The 19,365-nt window shown below is 36.4% G+C and overlaps 1 protein-coding gene across 8 annotated transcripts in view; it reads left to right on the top strand.

Moving 5' to 3' along the window:
- The window catches only part of WDR64 (WD repeat domain 64), a 150,941-nt gene that overhangs the window by 105,913 nt on the left and 25,663 nt on the right, over positions 1 to 19,365 (top strand). For 6 of the 8 annotated variants that reach the window (XR_008501183.1, XM_054478906.1, XM_054478931.2 and 3 more), the window contains 6 exons: positions 8,644 to 8,777; positions 11,851 to 11,952; positions 13,064 to 13,133; positions 14,127 to 14,163; positions 15,176 to 15,315; positions 17,492 to 17,597. Coding sequence is in view for 7 of the 8 variants with exons in the window: in XM_054478906.1 (XP_054334881.1) it covers positions 8,644 to 8,777; positions 11,851 to 11,952; positions 13,064 to 13,133; positions 14,127 to 14,163; positions 15,176 to 15,315; positions 17,492 to 17,597 (589 nt within the window). In the remaining variant the exon portion in view is untranslated. The remainder of the gene's footprint in view (positions 1 to 8,643; positions 8,778 to 11,850; positions 11,953 to 13,063; positions 13,134 to 14,126; positions 14,164 to 15,175; positions 15,316 to 17,491; positions 17,598 to 19,365) is intronic. The other 2 variants (XM_054478925.2, XM_054478947.2) reach the window with 1 other exon arrangement.

The following is a 19,365-nucleotide window of genomic DNA, read 5'->3' as shown; positions in this document are numbered from 1 at the left end:
TAAAAGTACAGAAAATAATACAAAGAGCTTCTATGTGTTATCACTCAGCTTTGAGAACTTTCTGTATATGGCCAAACTTACTCTTTATTTCCACCTCTTCACCATGACCACCACCAATGGATTTGTTTTTTTTTTTTTTTTGAGACAGGGTCCTGCTCTGTTGCCCATGCTAAAGTGCAGTGGTGTGATCATAGTTCACTGCAGACCCCAACACCTGGGCTCAAGTGACCCTCCTGCCTCAGCCCCCCAAAACACTGGAATTACAGGCATAAGACACCGTGCCTGGCCCACCAATGGATTTTGAAGCAAATGTCAAACATTGTGTCATTTCTTCCCTTTATATTTCAGTATATATCTCTAAACAATAATGACTATTTCAAAAATAATACCATTATTTTCTAAAATATATTAAAAATAATTTGTAAGAAGTTGTTAACCTCATCACATATTCATTCAGTGTTCAAATTTTCCAGATATCCTTATAATTTCTTTCCTATGGTTGGTTTCAACAACCAAGATCCAAACAAGATTTATTTGTTGCATTTGGTTGGAAAAATCTGTTAAATATCTTTTTTTTCTCTCCTTGCAATTTATGTCCTGAAGAAACTGGACAGTTGACGCCATAGTTTTCCACTTTCTGGATTTTGCTGATTTCACCCTCATGGTGTTATTTAAGAAGTTCTGCTGTACTTCCTGCAATCTGGTAGTTAAATCTGGTGGCTTAATTGACTACAACATTGATTTTTTTTTTCTTTAGCAAGACTCCTTTATAGGTGCTGTCCTGTATTCCATCAAGATTCTCATAATGACCGGTTGTCTTTTTTTTTTGTATCTCAGCAGCCATTGATGATCACTACCTAGGTCTATTATTTTCATTTGAAGTCGCCATGCTGCCTTTCTGCTTCATTTATTACTGGAAAGTGTTTAAAGAAAACCTCTCATTTATCAAATATTTGGTTACACTGAGGTACAGTTTATATAGAAAAGCAAACTAATTGATGATTTGCTCCTTATATTTATCAGTTTTAAAGTGAAGAATAGGTTTCCCAGCATCTTCCAAATGTGGTCCATGAATTTTGTTTACTTAATATCATTATTGACTCACAAATTTAAATGCTCTTGATGTGTTTCAGTCAATTTAATTTGTTATTATTATTGATGCCCAAACTGTCCCATCTGAAACTGGCTGGAGCCTCTTCAGGCTCCTGAGCTCCTCTGATGTGACCTCAGACGTTCTGGATAGCTTCCAGGTATGACAAGATGATCCAGGCTCATCTTGTACATTTCTTTCCAGATCTAAAATCCACTATTTCTCCAATGTATTCTACTTCTTTTTAGTGGGAAATAGTATTTTAAAAAACCACAACCTGGGTTCTAGAGATGCCCATTACCACTAGGTTGGTTCTTATTTTTAGACTTTTTCAATAGACAGCTAGGAAAAAACATTAAGAGAAAAAAACACTACTATTTTGCACTGATATTCCCAATTCAAATGTAAGGTTATATGGCTTTTACTAATTTTATTTTATTTTATATCTTTCTGTCAGAAAATTTTGATTTCTAATGATAGAAGCATCATTACTTTTTTGCTTTATGCTATTATTTATATAATGTATTCTTCTACATAATATACAGGTTCTTTATGTCATTTTATATGCTATCATTGTACATTACATTATATTCTAGTTTCAGAAAACAATAAAATTACTAGCAACATGATACCTAACACAGCTCAAAATCTTGCTTTTTTTGCAGTTCTTTTTGTCCTTAGGGTGTATAGCATGTGGAATGTACTGTCAAATTACTGTGCTTTAAAATTGCTTAAAATAATTCCTTGTACCACCAACTCTATACACAGTTAATTTTGCTTCCTTTTTAAAATGTATTGTGTTTTAAAAATTCAGTTTTTATTGTTATGTAAAACATTTATATATTTCTAAGATCAAATTACAAAACAAGTTCTATTCTGAGCTACAAAACAAGGTCTATTGTATTCCTGTTCTTTCCACCTTGTTCTCTCCTTAACCTATAGTTAATTTTTTGTTTTTAAGTTTTTGGCTTATGCTTCCATGCTGTTTTTAAAAAATATAATCAAATACTTGGTTCCCTCTCCACCTTCTTAAGCAAATGATAGAATACTATTTACATCTTTGTATTCCTTGCTTTATTTAATAATCTATTCTGGAGACCATTATAAGCAGTATATAGAGATCTTCATCTTTCTTTTTTTTTTAATTGTGGTAAAATACACATAAAGTAATATTTACCATTTAGACTATTTTTAGGTGTACAGTTAACGACATTAAGTATATTCACATTGTTGTGCAACCTTCATCACCATGCATCTCCAGACACTTTCATCTTGCAAAACTGAAACTCTGTTTATTAAACAATATATCCCTATTTCCCCTTCCCTCCAGCTCCTGATAACCAGCATTCCAATTTCCATCTCTATGAACTTACACTGAGGATCTCATATAAGCAGAAACATATGGTATTTCTCTTTTGTGACTGGTTCGTTTCACTCAGCATGATGTCCTGAAGGTTCCTCTATGTGTAGCGTATGTCACAGCGTCCTTCCTTTTAAAGGCTGAACATTATTCCGTTGTATGCATAGAACACATGTTGTTTACCCATTCATCCATCAATGGATACTTGGGTTGCTTTCACTTTTTTGCTATTAATAGAATGCTGCCATGAACATAGGTGTAGATGTATTTCATTTGTCTTTTTGAAAATGCTATAGTATTTCATGTGAATAGATGTACCACTGTCTATTCAACTAGTCCCCTGTAGGTGGCCATTTGGGTTGCTTTTAATCTTTTCCAATTAAAAGTCGTGCTGCAACAAATAGCTATATATATATATATATATATATATATATATATATATATTTATATTTATATGAAAAAGACTTATAATTATTTCCAAGAAGTAGTTCCTGATAAACCAGAAGCCTCATCTACACCCAGCTTCCCAGAACTTAGCATTGTCATGGCAAAGAAGGCCATACACAAAATGAAAACACTAATAAGAAGCTGGAAAAAATATGTGGAACTTATATCACAAAAGGACTAATATCCATAATATATCTTCCTAATATCTAATATACAGCAAACTTTTAAAACATTAGAAGGAAAAGAACAACTTAGATAGAAAATTGACAAAAGATATGAAGAAATAGTCCAAGCGTGTATTAGCAAGATGCTCCACTCACTCATTATAAGATAAATTCAAATTAAAGTATATACATATATGTTATGAAATATATATATACTTTATGATATACATATATACATATATATATAGAGAGAGAGAGTTGGTTTCCATTTTTGACAGTGTGTCTTTGGGATAGATTCCAAGAAGAGGGACTGGTTGCTGTGTCAAAAAGTAAATGCTAATATAATCATCCTAGACATTACCAAACTCCCCTTCACAGAAGTTACACAGCTCTGCACTGCCACTAATATGTGAGACTGCCTATTTCCCCACAGCCTTGCCAACAGTGTATATTATAGTCAAACTTTTGAACTTTTTCAAATGTAGATGAGAAATCAAAACAAGTGCCTTTATACTTGAACAAGTGAGAGCAAAATGAGAAGACTTTTAAAAAGATAAAAACCTATGAAAAGAGAAAGCTGGAATTTTATTAACTGACATTGAAAAATCTAGTTAAAATTACATGATGTAAAAATAGTGAAATAATAATTGGCCAGAAAAAAATGAACAACCATTCTATGACCTTTAATATAGCCCCAAACTTACCCTTCTTGTTAAAATATAATTTGGTATACTTTAATTTGCATTTATCTTATAATGAGTGAGTGCAGCATCTTTTTAATACACATATGGACTATTTGTTCATAACTTTTGTCAATTTTTCTATCTAGGTTGTTGTTCTTTTCCTTCTAATGTTTTGAAAGTTTGTTGTATATTAGATACATTAGATATATATATATATGTATATATAGATAATTAGGAAGATATATTATGGATATTAGTCCTTTCTGAAAGATTTCTCGGTAGCATGTGATGCTGTTTGATATAGCATTTTACCCACACTAAAATTTCTTTCAAAAATTGGTGTTAATTCTCTTAAACCGTGCCTCTGCCCAGTCATCTAAGTTTAGGTAATATCCTAAGTCCTTTGTTGTCATTTCAGCAATATTCACAGCAGATTCCATCTTAAGAGACAACTTTCTTTGCTCATCCATGAGAAGCAACTCATCCATTCAAGTTTTATCGTGAGATTGCAGCAAGTTAGGCTTCGCTTCTAATTCTAGTTCTCTTGCTATTTCTACATCTTCAGTTACTTCCTCCACTGAAGTCTTGAACCCTTCCAAATATCTTTGAGGGTTAGAATCCTCTTCTTCCAAATTCCTGTTCATGTTGCTATTTTGACCTCCTCCCATGAATCACAAATGTCTTAATGAAAACTAGAATGGTGAATTCTTTCTGGAAAGTTTTCAATTTACTTTGAGCAACCAGATTTATCATAGGAATCACTATCTATGGCAGCTATAGCCTTACAAAACGTATTTCTTAAATAATAAGTCTTGAAAGTCAAAATTTCCCCTTGATCCATGGGCCACAGAAGGAATACTGTATTCACCGGCATGAAAACAACATTCACGTTGTACATCTCCATCAGAGCTCCTGGGTGCATTTTCAATGAGCAGTAATATTTTGAAAGGAATCTTTTTTTTTCTGAGTAAAGTAGCTGTATATGTTGAATTCAACAACTTAATTTAACATCTCTTCAGAAAGCTATTTTTGTGATATGCTTACACCTCCTCAACAAGGCAGGCGCATGTGTGCATGTCTGAGGGATGAAGTGTTTGGGGCATATGTTTGAGGCTGAAGAATAGAGAGTAAGAAAACTGTACCTTTTGTTCCTAAAAAAATTCAAACCAATTGTTTTTTTAATGAGGATCTTCATTAACTTTTTTGATTTACTCTAATATTAGAGTACTCTAATCAAACCATTTGCACTTTTCAGCTTTTAGAGAGATAAGTGGTCAGACACTAAAGAATGGAAGAAAACTGCAAGTTACAGCAGGATCAATTGAGAAAAGTCTTCAGTTTTTTTTCTCCCTGACATTAGCAAAACAACCATAATATAATTTATTTCCTTTTTTATTATTATTAATCATAAAGCTTCCTTGCAAAAAAAATAATATAGAAGAATAATATAGCTGGTTTATGGAATTTGGAAAGAATTATTCTGTCATAGAATGGAGAGATACTGTATTAGTTTTCCTCATATTGAAACAAATGTCAGTTTGGAACTGCAATTTGAATGTCATTAATTGCTAGTGTAAATGATAAGTAGGTTTTATTCTTAGCTAAAAGCCCTTTGAAATCAATATACACAGTGACTATGTCATAATAACGTTATCATGTAATGTGCACAAAAGACAGAACAAAATGCATGTCCTCATAGAGTAATTCTAGCCTACTTCCCTTTTCAACTCTACATATCATTGGAAACACTAGGTTCAATTACATGTATTTGATATATGAAATCTTATTTATCGCTAATAAAAACAGAAAGAAGATGACTGCATAGTGAGTCAGAACCAGGCAGTTAGCAAATAATTGCGTAGGTACCAAAAAATGATTGCTTAAAAAAAAAAGAAAAACTATTGTGATAAATTATAAACTATTGAAGCACAATAAAGTGCCTTTTAGGCTTTTAATGTAAAGTAAATTATCTCCAATTTTGAATCTTTATTTTTTGTAGTTATCATAATTATCATTATAGCACTTCCTTTTTGCAACAGACTTTAAAATTATAGATTGAAAGTTTGCAAAAGTCGGCCAGGCACAGTGGCTCACACCTATAATCCTGGCACTTTGGGAGGCCAAGGTGGGCAGATAACTTGAGGTCAGAAGTTCCAGACCAGCCTGGCCAGCATGGTGAAACCCCATCCTTAATAAAAATACAAAAGTTAGCCAGGTATGGTGGCGTACGCCTGTAATCCTAGCTACTGGGGAGGCTGAGGCATGAGAATCACTTGAACCTGGAAGGCGGAGGATGCAGTGAGCTGAGATCATGCCATTGCACTCCAGCCTGGGCAACAGAGCGAGACTCAGTCTCAAAGAAAAGTTTGCAAAAGTCAATTAGGAAAAAAATTTGATTGTGCATGGAATTCCTCTCCCTAAAACTGTTTTATTTAGGAAGCACTTTTTATTGAATACCTGCCACGTATCATGCGTTGTTCTTAGCACTGGGAATGTCAAGATTAATGAGGTATAGTACCTGCACTGTAGAAGTACAGCAGAGATCCCGGAGGGCTGGGGAGAGGGGGAGGTTTTTGAAGAGGATAATTGCTGAATTATAGCTAAAGAACTATCAGGAGTTAGCTTGGCTCAGATAGGCAGTTTCTAGAGGGTAGTGAAAAGACAGTGAATCTCAAGTGGAAGAAGCCAATGTGAACGAAATAATGGAGGTAAAATATTGCATGGTTTGTGAAGGATAACTACAAGTATCTCAGTGTGGCTGGAATAATACTGGGAGTAGTTAAAAATGAAGACAAACAAATAGGTAGGGACCAGTCCATGCTTACAAGAATAAGGAGCTACAGTATCCTATAACAAATGGAAGGCCATCGAAGGGCTTTAAATGAGAAATGACACGATCAGGTTTGTGTTGTGGGCAGCTCATCTTTGATGCTGCCTGGATGACAGATTTGACAGGGACAGGACTAAAGGCAGAAGATTCAGGCAACAGGCTACTTCCTGTTTTAGTTAAAAGATATAAGGATGACCAGGCTCAGTGGCTCACACCTGTAATCTCAGCAATTTGGGAGGCCAAGGTGGGAGGATCACTTGAGGCCAGGAGTTCGAGACCAGCCTGGGCAACATAGGCCCCATCTCTACAAAAAAATTTTAAAAAATTTAAAAAAATTAGTTGGGTGCAGTGGTGTGCACCTTTAGTCAAGCTATTTGGGAGGCTGTGGTGGGAGGAATGCTTGAGCCCAGGAGTTCGAGGTTGTAGTGAGCTATGATTGCACCACTGCAGACCAGCTTGAGTGACAGATCAAGACTCTGTCTCTAAAGAAATTTACAATGAAAAAATAATAAAAGATATAAGGTCATGACCATGGAGGTGCTGCAGAAGAAAATGTTTTGGTCTCAGAAATATCTAGGCAGTAAAAGTAGCATAACTTGCAATAGACACCATGCAGTTGGGAGAGGAGGGCACTGAGAGAAAGGAAGGAAAGAAGGACTATTCCAGGATTTCTAACTTGAATGATGAACTGAAAAATAGTGCTAACCAATGAAATAAAGAATAGAAGACTGGGCACTATGGCTCATGCCTATAATCCCAGCACTTTGGGTGGGTGAGGCAGGTGGATTACTTGAGCTCAGGAATTTGACACCAGCCTAGCAACATAGTGAGACCTTGTCTCTACAAAAAAAATCAAAACATTAGCCAGGCATGGTGGCACCCACCTGTAGTTCCAGCTACTCCAGAGCCCAAGGTGGGAGGGTCGCTTGAGCCCAGGAAGTCGAGGCTGCAGTAAGCTATGATCATTCCACTGTACTCCAGTCTGGGCAACAGAGGGAGATCTGTCTCTGAAAAAAAAAAAAAAGAATAGAGCAAAGAAACATGCTTAAAGGAGGTGATAAGTTACATATATTAACATTGAGATACCTGTAAAATGTCTAAGTAATTAAACATATAAGCCTGAAGCTTGTAGGAGACGACTGGACTAGATAATTAGGTCATTAGCATTGAGATATTTGAAACATAATCTGTGATTCTTCAGAAAGAGTTGAAAAAAAAAAAAGAAAATGAATTTGAGATAAACCCCAAAAATATTAATATTTAAAAGGCTGGCAGAGCAAGAGGGTACCAAGTAGGAAACAGAAAAAGAAAAGTCGTAGAGACACAGCAAAACCAGCAAAGCCTGGAGTCAAGGACGTCAGGAGAGTAAGGAGTTTCAGGAAGGGGAGAGCAACTGAGAGTGGTAATTGACAGTGGTAATAGACCTCTCCTCTTATTTAAATGTCACTCTTCTATGATCCTGTCAAGTTTTATGCATGCCTCCCTCCGATACAGCACTTTCACATTGCACCGTAATCAACACTTTATCTGAGTACTTTAAAGTATTATGTTTCTCCAGATCACAGATGTCCTACTTGACTTTGTATTCCAAATATCTAACATAGTAGATATCTAACAAATATTTGAGGCAAGACAATTGAAAAATATCTTAGTGATAAATAGGAAAAGCTATCACAGGGTGTTATGAAGCAGAAGCCAATGAAATTTGCTGAGTGAAAGAAAAGTCAGTAAGTGGAAACGACGAACGTAGAATATCCTTTCAAAAAGTTTGAAGGGAAGAGGAAGACGGGAAGTTAATCTAATAGTTGGGAAGAAAGAATAAATAAGGCTGAGAAAAAGCAGCCAGTAAAGAGGAAGAGTATATATTTGTTGCTTTAATGAATTCTGCCAGTTAAAAATTTTAGTACAAGAAAAATAAGATTTTACTAAATTTCATGCTCTGATATTAAAAATATATATAATAAGGCATTTTGTTTTAAGTTGATGACAATTACAAAGTGTACACATGGCGTTTGTACCGTGAATCATGAATACTATATTTATGGTGTTCTGTTTCCTTCGTTCTTCAGAATCCCGCCATGGATTTATTACGAGTGAACTGCATTGATTTACTACAAGTAGAAGGATATAATTTGATAGCAGCTGGAACCTTAAATGGCGTGATCATCTTATGGAATTTTGTGACGTCTACTGTCAAAAAAGTGTAAGTTGTGTATTATCCTTAAACAATGTAAAAGCTTTACTGCAGAAGGGCTCAGTAGCATGCAACACTCAGGGAAGGGCTGGGCGCGGTGGCTCAGGTCTGTAAACCCAGAACTTTGGGAGGAGGATCACTTAAGGCCAGGAGTTCGAGATCAGCCTTACCAACATGGTGAAACCCTGTCTCTACTAAAAATACAAAAATTAGCAGGGCGCAGTGGCGCCTGCCTGTAATCCTAGCTAATGGAGAGGGTGAGGCATGAGAATTGCTTGAACCTGGGAGGTGGAGGTAGCAGTGAGCTGAGATCACACCACTGCACTACAGCCTGGACGACAGAGTGAGTGAAACTCAGTATAAAAAAACAAAAAACAAAAAAACAAAAAAAACCTCAGGGGACAAAAAAGCAATACATAAAAATGGTGATAACTTCCAAGGCAGGCCTTCCTGGAAGTTATATTCATGAACGGACTGTGTTCTAAGTGTCTAAATCCCAGGATGATGTAAGTAAGGTGAACTGTAAGCATCTATATTCCCAAGAGCTTTGATCTTTACTATTCTCACCTAGTATATGCTTTTCATGTGTGATCTTGCCCAAATTTATGACCTCAACAAATAATTAAAATACATAACAACTTCAAACTAATCTCTCTAGAGCTTCAAACACACATAACCAATTGCCTACTGGCAATTTTCATCTGATTGTTACCAAGACCCTCAAAGCCCTACATGCCTGAAACATCTTCCCAACCTACTCCCCGCTCCCAAACTTCTCCCCTTCCTGTATCCCCAGTGCCACCACCATCTATCTACTCAGCCACCAAAGTCACATGGTGAGAAGACTCCTGGGTAGCATGTCCTTCTCATTCACCACCTCAACACGTCTGATTTATTACAGATTGGGGCTAACAAGGGCCAATGTGGTAGATGCAATTATTCCTCTCAACCAATTAGATTTATTCTGGACTATGGCCAAGATCTTACCCTCCCCATACCATCCACTTCTTAATGTTTTTTTTTTTTTTTTTCCCATTTGTTGAGAAGGAACTAAAGTAACACTGAATGATTTGTTTGGATGGATTGTAAATAATAAGTTGTCCCCAGCTGTGTAACTGGAACGTGTGCAAGGGCCATGTGTGGCCACCCTATGGCAAGGGGGTTTGGAAAATTTTACTTACAGATACAAGATGGCCAAGAACCTTAATAATGAATGAAAATAAAATAAAGTTTATCTAAGCATTTGGGGGACGGGAAGAGATATAAAAGAGGAGAGAAGGGAGAATTGGAAAGGACAAGAGAAAAGAAGAGGAAAATACAAAAGAAATGTCTGCCTCTCTCTTTACAGTACTTAACATACTGCTGGTCTGCCTGCTCCTTCCCATCCAAGTCTGAGTCATTCCTTTTAGCCAGTTTTTGAGAGGAAATAATCATTTATTGTTTGGACTATGGATTTCTTCTCTTTGAACCTTTAATTGAAATAGCTGTTTCTGCAGACCCCCCTTTCTGCACCTCAGTCCACATACTCCTGGATCCTGCCCCTGGAATTCCTGTCATCTTTCCGTTCCTTCACTTCAGCCCATGCCCCCAGCCTTTTCTCATACATTGTCTACCTGCCACTTGATACCCACACCTGTCTGCACTGCAAACTTCCTCTCCTTCTTGCTAATGCTTTCACGCTGTGTCAGCTTGTGTATGACTCTTTCCTAAGAAGGGAAAGCAGATAGACTAAGAAGACCATTATCTTGATGCCACAGCCTAAAGAGGGGGGCAACACTTGTGATAATAATCCCACTTTAAAGGTGAAGATCCTCCTTGTTAAAGTGCCTTGTTATTTTGCCAAGGGATGCATGCATATCCAACATCCAATCAGAGGAAAACAACCACGTATAGTGTGGTTCATACACAGTGTCCCTTTCCTATGGGCAGATGATTATATAAGACAATTGATTTATAATCAGTGCAGTATTTTGCAAAACATATGATTTAGTACAGGTCTGTGGAAGGTCATTTCGGCCCAGGTTTAAAAGTTCTGAAACTGAAAATGGTTTCCACATTTGCAGTAGAGTCTATCTCTTTGTCTACCTCAAACATCACCTAAGACCCCTTCACCAGTCAGAGGAAATAACTCTTCTCTTCCTGCTCTAAGCCTCAGGCTTTTTGAGTCCAGACTTAATATTATTCTTGCTAATTAATAATCCACTTCATGATTCAGCTCACTGCACAACAGAAATCTCTAAAAAAATTTGAGTTCAACAAGTCATCAAGCTCGTAGACTTCTCTTTTGAGCTTGGGTTCACTTTCCAGGAGGCCCCTTTATCTCTTGCAGAAGTAATTTCCACTGAAGAAAAAGGGGAAATTTTGCTGTAAGGTCTATTTGCTATAATGAATGTTGAATGCAGCTTTAAGAGCCAAGCATGATGTTTCAGTGCAGGCATTTAGGGACTATTCCCCTGTTCCTAGGATGATGCCTACAAAGTTCAATGTTGACCTTGGAATCTGGGTCAACAGGAGACTGAAGCAGCAAGAGCAGTGTCCTCACTGGACTACCTGTTCTTCTCCACTCCATTATAAGCTCTTTAAGGGTAATAATATTTTATTCAAATTTATTACTCCACTTATTTAAAAAATATTAGAACTCTATTATTTAAACTGTATGAAACCAGCCCGGCGTGGTGGCTCCCATCGGTAATCCCAGCACTTTGGGAGGCCGAGGCAGGAGGATCGCTTGAGCCCGGGAGTTCAAGACCAGTCTGGGCAACATAGTTGGCCCCCATCTCTAAAAGTAAAATAAAATAGAGTTTTATCCACAGGATTTTATAGAAGTCCATTCTCTGATCTAAAGGTAGGAAGATTAGACCGGTTAGTTGAATTAAAAGACTTTTAAACCGCTGAGGATCATGATTTAACAGAACCTTGTTAAAAAAGGTATGTTCAAACTCTACTTCCTTGCATTTTCTTTTCATGTTCAATAATATTAGCATTTGAGGAACTGCTTAGCTCTGCAGGGGATATACAATCTTAGTACTGTAAGCTCCATAATTTGTGAATTTTTCTCATATAAATGCATACTTACTTCTAGGTACCGACCTGAAGATTGCTTCACTGTAAACCCTGACTTGCATCCCAAGCACTTTAAAATTAATGACATACTGTTCCTCTTTCGTACCCCTGAATGTGCAAGGTAACTCGTTACTTACTGAACCAGTAATACTGTCTGGGACTTAGGTGGCTGATACATTAGGTTGATGCAAAATTAATTGTGGTTTTTGCCATTGAAAGTAATAGAAAGAGTTTACTTCATCCCAGCATTAAAGAAGGGACATCTGAAAAAAGACATCAGTTGGGTTGACACGTGGCTTCAGCTTTCTTCCCATAACTGTCATTTTGGAGGTGAGGCTCTCCTCAGGGATTTAAAGTGCTGTGTGGTCCCCTCACCATGTCAGCCTCACAGCACCCTTTATCACATAGCAGAGATGAAAAATGCTCACTTGGCTTTACTTTTCGCCAAAATCTAACACAGGTGTGAAGCAGAAGGAAGGACTTGCAAGGCAAGTATGGAAGGTCATATGGCAGGAGGTCATCCACCATCCACTATAACTGAGCAATTGTCATCCATTTCTGAGAGAGCAAGGGATTTAAGAAAAAGTGTTTTTCCTATTTATATTTGCATAAGAGCTCTGGTTTGCAGGCAATAGATAATGCTACACATAGCTTTGGAGAGAAATCAGAAGCTTCTGTGCTGGTTTGGGGTCACCCAGAGGTGAGCCAGAATGTAACCCCTTCCCTACCCCTTGGCATGAAATTTCATCAAAACTGTTCTGAGAATATTTTGAGGACTTATTCTGTAGACATCTGCACCAGACCTTAAGCCACTTTTCAGCCGGTTTCAGTGGAGTGCCACAGACTAGGATCTGGTTAGAACTAGACATTGTCAAGCAGGAAGTTAGACAGGCTTGTAAGGTCCCCCCACCACCACCCCACCCCCTGCCATTTCAGTGTAAGAGCCTCTGGGACTAAATCTAGCCTTTGCAGTGGGATAGGCAAGACTTTTATTTTCTGACAAAGGGAGCAACAAACCTTATTTGCTGAGGCTCCCCAGTGGTCTCCACCAATATCATACTGGTCAACATTTATTACACAAAATATAAGGCATGATTTGTTTCCTGAGTGGCCTCAGTATCCACAGATGATGAAAGACGCAATCAGCTGAAATTAAAGCAGAGAAGCACACCCTTTGAGTATGGTAGCATATCTTAAAGTTTTATCTGTGGGCTTCCCCACTCCCCTTATAGGAGATCAAGTCAGGATTCCATATGTTCTTCATCCCAGTGTGAATCCAGCAAAGGTCCACAGAGCAGTAAGGTAAGCAAGACACAGAGAGAGTCTGTCTTCCTGTCATACTCAACGTTGGTTCAAAAATAGTGCTATTGAGCACATTTGAGCCCCTCCTTTGATAGAAGGTAACAGTGGAAGAATTCTGTGTGTGCATGTTTATATGTAAAAATGCATTGTTTTGCAAAAAATGCAATGTCTAAATTGTTTTTTCAATTTTATATATTTTTCAATTTTTATATATTTTTTCAAAGTTTTTACATTTGTGAATAATCAATATACAATCACAAATAAAATAAATTATGCATGTTATTTTGATACTTAAAAAGTAATTAAGTAATTTTAGACTATCTCTTTTGCTAAAATGTAAGTACTCTTTTGCTAAAAAGTACATATGTCACAGGGAGAAGAGACAGCAGGTAATATAATTACAATATGTACTGTAATGCAGTGGTTTTCAAACTGTGTTCTCAGTTCCAATTTTATATATTTTTATGCTTTACATTTCTAGTTAGAACTGTGTTTGAAGGAAAGTTGTCACTGCAAAAATTGGTTTTAAATCACCAGCATACTGGAAAGAATAAACTTACATGGAAGCAAAAGCCAGACAGATTGTACTTGAACCCAAGTCCTTCTTTTATTATCTGATTAGCTTTAGAGCTGTCACTTAATCTGAGTTTCTGTTTCTGTTTCAGTAAAAGGGAACAATAAAGATGAAGTTGCATGGTTGTGAATACAATTAGAGATCATGTCAACCAAGAACCCAGCATGCATTAGGCATTTTTAATTACTCTCGTTATTATGCTGGTACCTCAATCACTAGAAGAATGTTGTGTTATAAATTCTCTATTTCTGGACATGAAAATCTCTGCAATACATTTTTTTCAAAAAAAAATTAAAGTATAATTTTAAAAGTAATGCTTAGAAATGAAAATTCAACTATCTGGAGAATTTATTCACCCAGTATATCTCATTTTCTTACAATGTCATAGAAATATTTTCTCTTTTCCTCCCATAATTCAGGGAAGCAAGCAAAGCATACATGACAGTGAGGTTAAAGGTCAGTATGAAATCACCTCTCTTCTTTATAATAAAGCAACTCCTTTGCAACAGGGCATTTAGGTGACAGAGTATTCTTAATGAATATATATATTCCTTAATATATAAATTCATTATATATATATTCATATACATTCATATATATTCATTATATATGTATATATAATATACACACACATACCCACACATATATACATATATACATACATATATATATATATATTCTTTTTGGAACCAAACGTTGAGGTGCTATAGGATTCAGTAGTCTAAATGGCAGAATTTTCATTATGATGATGCCTTCTTAAATACTAATTCTAGGTTTTAAGAATCCAGAATATTACTGAACTTCTTAGTCTCTAGCCATTTTTCTAAAACTTATACTGCATTTATACACCATTCTGTATGTGTAAGATTTATGAATAAATACCTTGTGTGAGCTGTTATGTATAGTATAGAAGCTTTTGCAATATGATGAAAATAAACGTTTTATATTTTTTCAGTGATCCAGGATTCAATTTTTTAATGCTTTTTTTGTACTTTGCCCTGACTGAAGTTCTCTGGGTTAAAAAAAAAAAAAAAAAAGAAAAGGAAAAAATAATGTGCTGCTTTTGCTATTGTCTGCCTTGTGTTTTACATTCCATAAAAATTTGGAATTCCAAGTATTGCAAATTCCATGACATCTCCTTTTTTTTTTTTTTTTTTTTGAGACAGTTTCACTCTATCCCCTAGGCTGGAGTGCAGTAGTGCCATCTCAGCTCACTGCAACCTCTGCTTCCTGGGTTCAAACAATTCTCCTGCCTCAGCCTCCCAAGTAGCTGGGATTACAGGTGCCCACCACCACACCCGGCTAATTTTTGTATTTTTAGTAGAGATGGGGTTTCACCATGTTGGCCAGGCTGATCTGGAACTCCTGACCTCAAGTGATCCACCTGCCTTGGCCTCCCAAAGTGCTGGGATTACAGGTGTGAGCCACCGCGCCTGGCCTCATGATAGTTCATTAATTTCTCAAATAGGTGAACAAACAGATGTCACGGTGGGACAGCAACAGCCAATGGACAAAAAACACCCTGGAATTGCCAATTTACCAGAAGCCCAGCCACCTATCCTTGTCACTGCTCATGAGGACGGACACCTCCGCTTGTGGACTCTGGAGGTAATGGAACCCAGCAAGTCTGGGAATAGGAAAGAATGGGAAAGATAAAAAAAATCATTAAATGAATCTTAGTGTTCTTCTATATGGCATCCAATTATAATATTTTTTCAACTTTCTAGCCAAATTGCTGATCTTGCAGCCTGTTTATTGATAATGCTATCCAAACTTTATGAGAGAAGAGTTTTGTAACTCAGAAGATCAAATCATCAAAACTGCTAACTTAGCTATTTCAAATCTGTCTCTCTTTTTGGAAGCTCTTCTACTTTTCTATCAAACACATGACAGACAGATACCCATACTGGGATAGATACCTGCATACAGATAGATACCCATATTGAGAGAAGAATATTCAACCGGTCATGCAAGCCTCACAGCTGGAATTTCTGGGAAGGTCTTCACCTTTGGCACACTGCTTCAGTCTCATCCCTTATGTCCCTAATAGAAGCAAGAAAGGTGAATCCGGCATGAAGATTTACTAGAAAAATCTATTGAGCCTGCTTATAATTCTTTTATTTGGGGAGAGGAGGGCATTAGTTGTTTATTTGTTTGTTTTTTTAAGATGGAGTCTCTCTCTGTCACCCAGGCTGGAGTGCAGTGGCGTGATCTCAGCTCACCGCAACCTCCACCCCCTGGGTTCAAGCGATTCTTCTGTCTCAGCCTCCTGAGTAGCTGGAGCTATAGGCGTGTGCCAGCACACCCAGCTAATTTTTGTATTTTTAGTAGAGACAGGGTTTCACCATGTTGGCCAGGCTGGTCTCAAACTCCTGACCTCGTGATCCGCCAGCCTCGACCTCCCAAAGTGCTGGGATTACAGGCGTGAGCCACTGTGCCCAGCCGAGGGCATTAGTTTTGATGGGTTCATACATTCAAAATATTCAAATCTTTCTTTTAAATTGAGCTACAAATACACGCCACTAAATATCTTATTGGATATTTAAATAATATTAAAAGATATTAATGGTGTATTAAAGTAAAAGAATGTAAGAACACTGAAATGTTGAGTATACAATAAATTGTTAGTTTACCAAACAGTTGAAAGAAGGTATTGTATCGTATTGAGTGTTCTTCAACATTTCACAAAGAAAAACACAATCTTCATTTACCAGAAGATTTAAAATGATTTCGGGTGGAATTAAGAGGACAGAAGATGATGAAAGGAAGGATCTTGAGTAGCCTGAGGGTGAAGACAATGAAATCCTTAGAAAAGCAGAGGAGGTGACCTCGCTTGTGATAAGGCTCCTTCCTACAGAGAAACTCAGAACACACAACAGTTTTGTGTGGCAGATAATGGGATCCAACAACACAGAACCACATGGCTTTCCGCCAGATAAAACTCTAAGTGTACCAGTAGATCCTAGCTTATTCGTGAAAACAACCCTGGTTTGAAAATACAAAGTATTCTAATAATAACTTTCCTTGAGATAATCTTGGTATTAGAACAATGCCCTTTTTTTTTCTAATACAGAAATGAAAGAGTAAAAGAAATAGGAGGAGAAGAGATTATGTCCAAGCAGTCTAAGGAAAGGAGTAGCAGATTCAAACTCTTCACAAGCTTTGATGTTGATGACGTTTATTCTCTAAGCAAGACAATACGTGTAAAAGTCTTTCCCAGTGCTGGCTTATACTGAGCGCTGAAAAACAACCCGTTTGAATTTAAATCTCTTAACAATTCTTTGTCTTGCACCAATATTAAAAAATAAATATTTCCGAAAAGGCAAATCTTTCTGTTTAAAACAACTGACATACACTTAAAAGTGTGTCTCCCTTCTGAAAAAAATGTTTGTTTAAAAAGAAAATATGTCAATGCCTGTTTGAGTTAAATAAAAAAAAAAAGAAATAAAAAGAAAATATGTAATTGGAAAGAAAGTCTGAGGAATTGCACGAAAAGGGTCATGGGATATGCAAAAACAATCCCAGGTGTAGAACAGTATATAACACTCAGAGTCTAGATGCTTCTAATTAACAGTTGTCCATACCTTTAGTATATTTAATTTCAAGGAAATAAGTCCCTATGGATAGTTTAAAATTATTTTCATTACAAACAGGGGAATCGTGGTTCAGTAGTAGAGATCATTCTTGAGATGTGTTATTTACATAGAAAAATCAATTTCAATATTAAGATTTTATAAGATTTACTAGCATAGAAAAAGTTTTATTTGCATTATACTTTATTTAGGGAAGACTACTGAAAGATATGCTACCTTTCACAAAACATTCTGCCATTTCTCTGACATCGCTGTATACTGATTCATGTACGAGGATACTACTGGCTGGAAATGTGGGTGAGTCATTACTCTTAGATATTCAGTCACAGGTGTCTTAATAACTTACCTCATATAAAAATGGCTTTAGGAAAAACACATGGTATATGGTGAGACAAAAGAGAGACTAAGAGGTATGCTCAAGCCTGAGAAAGTGTTATAAATAGCCTGCTGAATAAATAGAATAAATGAGTGTCAGGAGAACCTGTTTCATTCCTAGCTCTTCACTTAGAGCAAAGCATTGCCCTTCTTCTGTCTTTAAAATGCGTATGTGTCTATCCATCTGTGTATCTTACTTTTTTGGAAAAAATATAAAGTTTTAATTTTTCACATTGAAAGTGTATGTTGCATTAATCTTAATTATTAAAGGAAGTCATGCCATAAATTAGAGAAAAAATGAATGATTTTTTTCTCAGTAGGGGACTTTATTTTTTATATTTATTATAATTAATATGGTCAGTCTTTCTAACAAAATTTTCTTACGTTCTTCCTTTATGCTTCTCTTCTGTCGTCTGAATGAATCCTACATTGTCTTTGCTTTCCTCTCTCCCACACTTTGAAAGATTATGCGTGTATGTGTATGCACATGCATGTGTAAAAACAGGTTTTTTATTTTACTCGTGTTTATCTTCAAGTTTTTCAAAACAATTAATTAGTTAGAATTAGAATAAAACAGCATATTTTCAGTTAAAACAAAAAGCTTAGCCCCCTTTCACTTTCTCTTTTCTCCATATCTACCCTTTGCTTATTGTTGTTTTGCTAATGCAACTGTAAGATTTGCATCTAGATTAAATCTGCTTAAATGCTTACATTTCAAATTTACTTAATTTTCATACTGAAGTTTTCGTATTCTCTTTTATAAACATTTTTCTCATTTCAAAATTTGTTTTAATTTTTTTTCTTTTTTAATTTGAGACAGAGTCTATCCCTGTTGCCCAGGCTGGAGTGCAGTAGTGCAATCCCGGCTCACTGCAACCTCCGCCTCCTAGGTTCAAGCAATTCTCCTGCCTCAGCCTCCTGAGTAGCTGGGACTACAGGCATGCACCACCACGCCCAGCTAATTTTTGTATTTTTAGTACATGCCATGTTGGCCAGGCTGGTCTTGAACTCCTGACCTCAACTGATCTGCCCCCCTCGGCTTCCCAAAGTGCTGGGATTACAGGCGTGAGCCACCATGCCCAGCCTCAAAATTTATTTTATTAAAAAGTTACAACAAACCATTTCGTATTGTCAATTGAGTCGTCTGGACCTTATTGATAATAATTGTCTATATTTGTATATAGCATTATAAATAAATTTACATTTATTTAAGGTTATCCCTGTTTTTCCTGGAGTTTTTTGGTTTTTGTTTTTTTTTTTGCTTACCACCGATCCTTTTACATTCGGATATTCTTATACTTCTGATTTTCGCTTATCTATCAATCTGTATAATTTATAAAGACACTAATTCTTTTTACAGAAAACTTGTAGAGAAAGCTAAGATCGGTCAAATTTTGTTGTTTCTAAAAATAGCCTGCTTATTCTTGCATTAACTTTGCCTAGTATGTGGCAAGTCTTTTCTGACAAATACAGAGAACTAAAATTTGAAACTATAGAATTCCCAGCACGGACCTCTATTAGGGTTAGTCCTCTCTTTGCCTATGCCTAGAATACTTTACTATCATATAGCCCATTCTCATCCTGAAATTTGTGGTTTCTGTTTGTGATCCAGAAAATAGAGTGGGTTTGGGATCCAATCTATCCTCATCTACATTATAACTAAAGTGGACTGCTTCTAGATTCTATTAGG

The sequence above is a fragment of the Pongo pygmaeus genome, chromosome 1 (genome assembly GCF_028885625.2).
Source record: "Pongo pygmaeus isolate AG05252 chromosome 1, NHGRI_mPonPyg2-v2.0_pri, whole genome shotgun sequence".
Taxonomy (NCBI): Eukaryota; Metazoa; Chordata; class Mammalia; order Primates; family Hominidae; genus Pongo; species Pongo pygmaeus.
This window is presented reverse-complemented; position numbering and strand designations above follow the sequence as displayed.